The 3,941-nt window shown below is 64.6% G+C and overlaps 1 protein-coding gene across 1 annotated transcript in view; it reads right to left on the bottom strand.

Moving 5' to 3' along the window:
• CAMTA2 (calmodulin binding transcription activator 2) overlaps positions 1–2,669 on the bottom strand; it is a 16,570-nt gene extending 13,901 nt beyond the window's left edge. Inside the window, 6 exon segments of the mRNA XM_025211090.1 lie at positions 68–221; positions 586–657; positions 757–892; positions 1,492–1,559; positions 1,802–1,905; positions 2,211–2,669. Of these exon segments, the coding sequence (XP_025066875.1) occupies positions 68–221; positions 586–657; positions 757–892; positions 1,492–1,559; positions 1,802–1,905; positions 2,211–2,241 (565 nt within the window). The 5' untranslated portion in view covers positions 2,242–2,669.
• Positions 2,670–3,941: the final 1,272 nt, after the last annotated feature.

Raw genomic sequence — 3,941 nt, 5'->3', positions numbered from 1 at the left:
GTCCCCCCTGCCGGACCCCCCATGACCCCTCCAACTCCCCAGCACCCCCTGCTGGACACCGCCTTACACATGGGCTTGAGCTGGCTGACAAGCTCATCCTTGGACCACTTGAGCCACTCCTTGCGGTCGCTGTTGATGGAGCAGAGGATGGGCCCGCACAGTTTAGCACAGTCCTCCAGCGCTGGCACGTTCAGGTAGTGCACCAGCACGATGTCCGGGTTCTGCGGGCACGCAGGTGCCTAAGTCAGCACCGTGCCCTGGGACGCCAGGGTTCTCTCCACCTGGGGTGGGGGCAGCACCTCCCAGCTTGGAGACAGGGGCTGGAGAGGCCGAGACACCTGGGTTCTACCCCCAGCTCTGGGACGGGACTGGGGGCTGGAGGGGCCCGGACATCTGGGTTCCTTCCCCCATGCCTGGCTGAGTCTGGAGGGGATAGTGCAGGGGGACTGGGAGCCCGGACACCTGGGTTCTCTCCCAGCTTAAAGAAGCAAGTGGTCACTGGGAGGTTAGTTCAGTGGGGTCTGGGACCCCCAGATGCCTGGGTTCCCTCCCAGCCAGGCCCTCCACTTGCTATCCTGTCCAGCCCTGGAGCAGCCAGTAGCAGCGGCGGGGGAATGGGGGGAGGATGGAGGAGTGGACGTAGCAGCCATACAGGCACTGCGGGGAGATGGAGGAGCTGTGGGGGGGCTGCAGGTGGCGGGCCACTGCCCCTCTCCAGCCCCCCCCGACCTGCCCTGCTGCAGAGGAGGTCCGCACCTCCACGCCCTGGACCTTGAGCTTCATGTGGTCCTCGCGCGTGGTCTTGCCATCACGGCGCTTCTTCCAGCAGTAGCCATCTTTGCGGTACTTCACCTTCTTCCGGTTGTACAGGATCAGCGACCCATTCTGCGGCCTGAGAGCACATGGTGGGAATGGAGGGGGTCAGTGAACCCCTCCCTGCCCTAACTGGATCCCCATAGCCCCCCAGAGACCTCCCTGAAACCCCCAGATCCTCAAGACCTCCCTGGGACCCCCATGGGGCCCCCACAAGACCCCTTGGTGACTCCCTGGGACCCCACCACAAGCCTTCAAGACCTCCCTGGGACCCCCCCCCCAGACCCCCAAGATCTCCCTGGCACCGCCACAGTCCCCAAAGTCCTCTCTGAGACCGCCCACAAACCCCCAGCCCCCTCTAGGGACCCTAAGACCTCCCCCAATTCAGATAGCCCTTGCCCCCACACTTAACCTCATCCGTGCCAGTGTGGGGGGTGGAGGCTCAGGACAACACCAGCTCTCCCCTTCGCCTCTAAGACACCCCCAGAATGGGGGGGGGAGGGTCCAGCACCCCTACATGGTCTTGGGAGAACACAATGGGAGGGTGGGTTGGGCACTCCTACATGGCTGTGGGAGGGTCCATCACCCCTACGTGGTTGGAGGGTCCGGCACCCCTACCCGGTTGGCGAAGGGGCTGCCACCCCTACCTGGTTGGGGAGGGGTGTCTGGCGCCCCTACCTGGTTTTGGGGGAACCTGACAGCCATTCCTCGTGCTTCTCGAAGGTGATGAGATAAGAGGCAATTTCCTGGGGAGAATAAAAGGATCAGGACACCCCACCACCCCCCAACTGCCTCTGTTGGGTGGGGGAAGCCCCGCCAGGCAGGCAGGATCAGGGCCCTCTCTCCACCCCAGCCAGCCAGTACTACTGCATTGGGGCCCCCAGTGTAGACAGCCCCCCTGCATCAGCCAGCCAGTGTCCCCCTGAATCGGGGTGCTGGAGGACCCCAGCACTCCCCCCATGAATCCCCCAGGATCAGGGCCACCTACCTCATTGGTGTTCCAGCGCAGTCGCTCTTTGGGCAGGGCCGGGCACTTGGGCAGACACTCCACCAGCTTTTTGGGCAAGAAAACCTTTACATGGTGGTTCTTCTCTGCAAGGGAAAGGTGGGGGATGGGGGTCAGGCCCGCATGCCTAGGTTCCAGCCTGGCATGGAGAGGATGAAGGTGCGGGGGGCAGGGAGCCCAGACACCTGGGTTCTTTCCTTGGCTTGGAGGGGGGGCCTGCTGATATAAAACCTGGACACCTGGGTTCCCTCCCAGGTCTGAGGGGTCTGATGATATAGAGCCTGGATGCCTGGGTTCCCCCTGAGACTGGAAGAGAAGCAGGCTCTATGGTCGCAAGTGTTGTGGCGGAGGGTGGGGGGAGCCCGGATGCCTGAGTTTTCTCCCGACTCACCCGAGACCTCCGTGGTTTCCTTGTTACTCATCGTTAGGGCTAGGCGTCTGGCTTTGTTACAGCTGGAGGCCCAGGGGCCTCAGACCACAGTGCATGGGGGACGGGATCAGACCTGGGGCAACAAGAAATTAGACAGGCAATGCCCCCACCTTTGCCGCCAGGGCCCCCCGCCCCTCCCAGCAGCCCAGCCCTGCTCATAACATGAGATGCAGCCATTTCTGGGGTCAAACAGCACCCCGCCCCCCAGCCTGGTGTGGGGGTCCCATCTCAGGGCTGTGAGGGAAGGGGCGGGGCTGGGAGCCTGGATGCCTGGGTCCCACCCCAGCTCCAGGAGTTGAGTGGGGCTTTCGGGTGCTCCCCAGTTTCTGAGCCCTTCCCCTCTAGCTTCCCTTTCCTCAGCCCTGGGCGTAGGCAGTGCCTGAGATAAGGGGGCAGGCCGCAGCTGAGTACCCAGGCATCCGGGCTTCACACCCTATCCAGAACCCTCCTGCACCTCATGGCATTGGGGCCCCCACAGCCCTGCCCCCAACCCCAGCCTCATTGCATGCCTCTACTGGCCTTGCCCTCCAACAATCCCCTGGCCCCACACCCCAGACTCACACCCCAAAGCTCCCTGCCCCCCAACAACACCCAGCCCCCACCTTATCCCATCCCTCCGCCACCCTGCAGCATGGGGGGGTGCATGGAGGGGAGGGGGTGTGTCAGTGCCCCTGGTAGAGCTCCACAACACTGGGACCCACCCCAGGCCCCCCACATCACCCCTGCCCCACTTTATCCCACTGCTACCCCCATCTGGCAGCATAGAAAGTGCATGGCGGGGCTCCACAACACCTCCCAGCCCCACTGCCCCACAACTACTCCCTTATTTTATCACTATCTTCCACACCTCTACAGCATAGAGGGGGCAAGGAAAAGCAAGGGTGCTGGTCCCCATGGCGAAGCTCCACGCTGGGGCCCACCCCATCATCCCCTGGCAGAGCTCTGCGCTGGGGCCCACCCCATAACCCCCAGCCACCCTGGCCCCATGACACTCCCAGTCCCCCCTGCCCCACAACTATACCCAGCCCCTCCTTACCCCATCCCTCTACACCATGGGGGGGGGGGCGGGGGGCATGGAAGAGCAGGGGCACCGGTCCCCTGGCGGAGCTCTGCGCTTGGGAGGCAGCTGGTTCCCCTAGTGGAGCTCCGTGCTGGGTCCCACCTCATAATCCCCAGGAAGAGCTCTGTGCTGGGGGGGCTGGTCCCCCTGGGGGAGCACCATGCTGGGGCCCACCCCATGACCTCCACCCACCCTGGCCCCATGACACCCCTAGCCCCCCATGCCCCACAACTACACCCAGCCCCCTCCTTATCCCATCCCTTTACAGCATGGGGGTGGGCACGGAAGAGCAGGGGCGCCGGTTGGAGCTCTGCACTTGGGGGAAGCTGGTCTCCCTGACGGAGCTCTGCGCTGGGGCCCACCCCATCATCCTCTGGCAGAGCTGCGTACTAGCTGGGGGCTGGTTCCCCTGGCAGAGCTCCATGCTGGGGCCAAGGTCCCACTGGCAGAGCTCTGTGCTGCAGCCCACTCCATCACCCCCACCCCGCAGCTACTCCCACTCCCTCCCACCCCTCTGCAGCATGGGGGTGGGGCAAGGCAGAGCGGGGGCCCCAGCCCCACTGGCGGAGCCCCATGCTGGCGGGGGCTGGTGCCCCTGGCGAAGCTCGCCGCTGGGGCCGGCCTTACCTGCC

Source organism: Alligator sinensis, unplaced genomic scaffold (genome assembly GCF_000455745.1).
Source record: "Alligator sinensis unplaced genomic scaffold, ASM45574v1 scaffold553_1, whole genome shotgun sequence".
In the NCBI taxonomy this organism is placed as follows: domain Eukaryota; kingdom Metazoa; phylum Chordata; order Crocodylia; family Alligatoridae; genus Alligator; species Alligator sinensis.
This window is presented reverse-complemented; position numbering and strand designations above follow the sequence as displayed.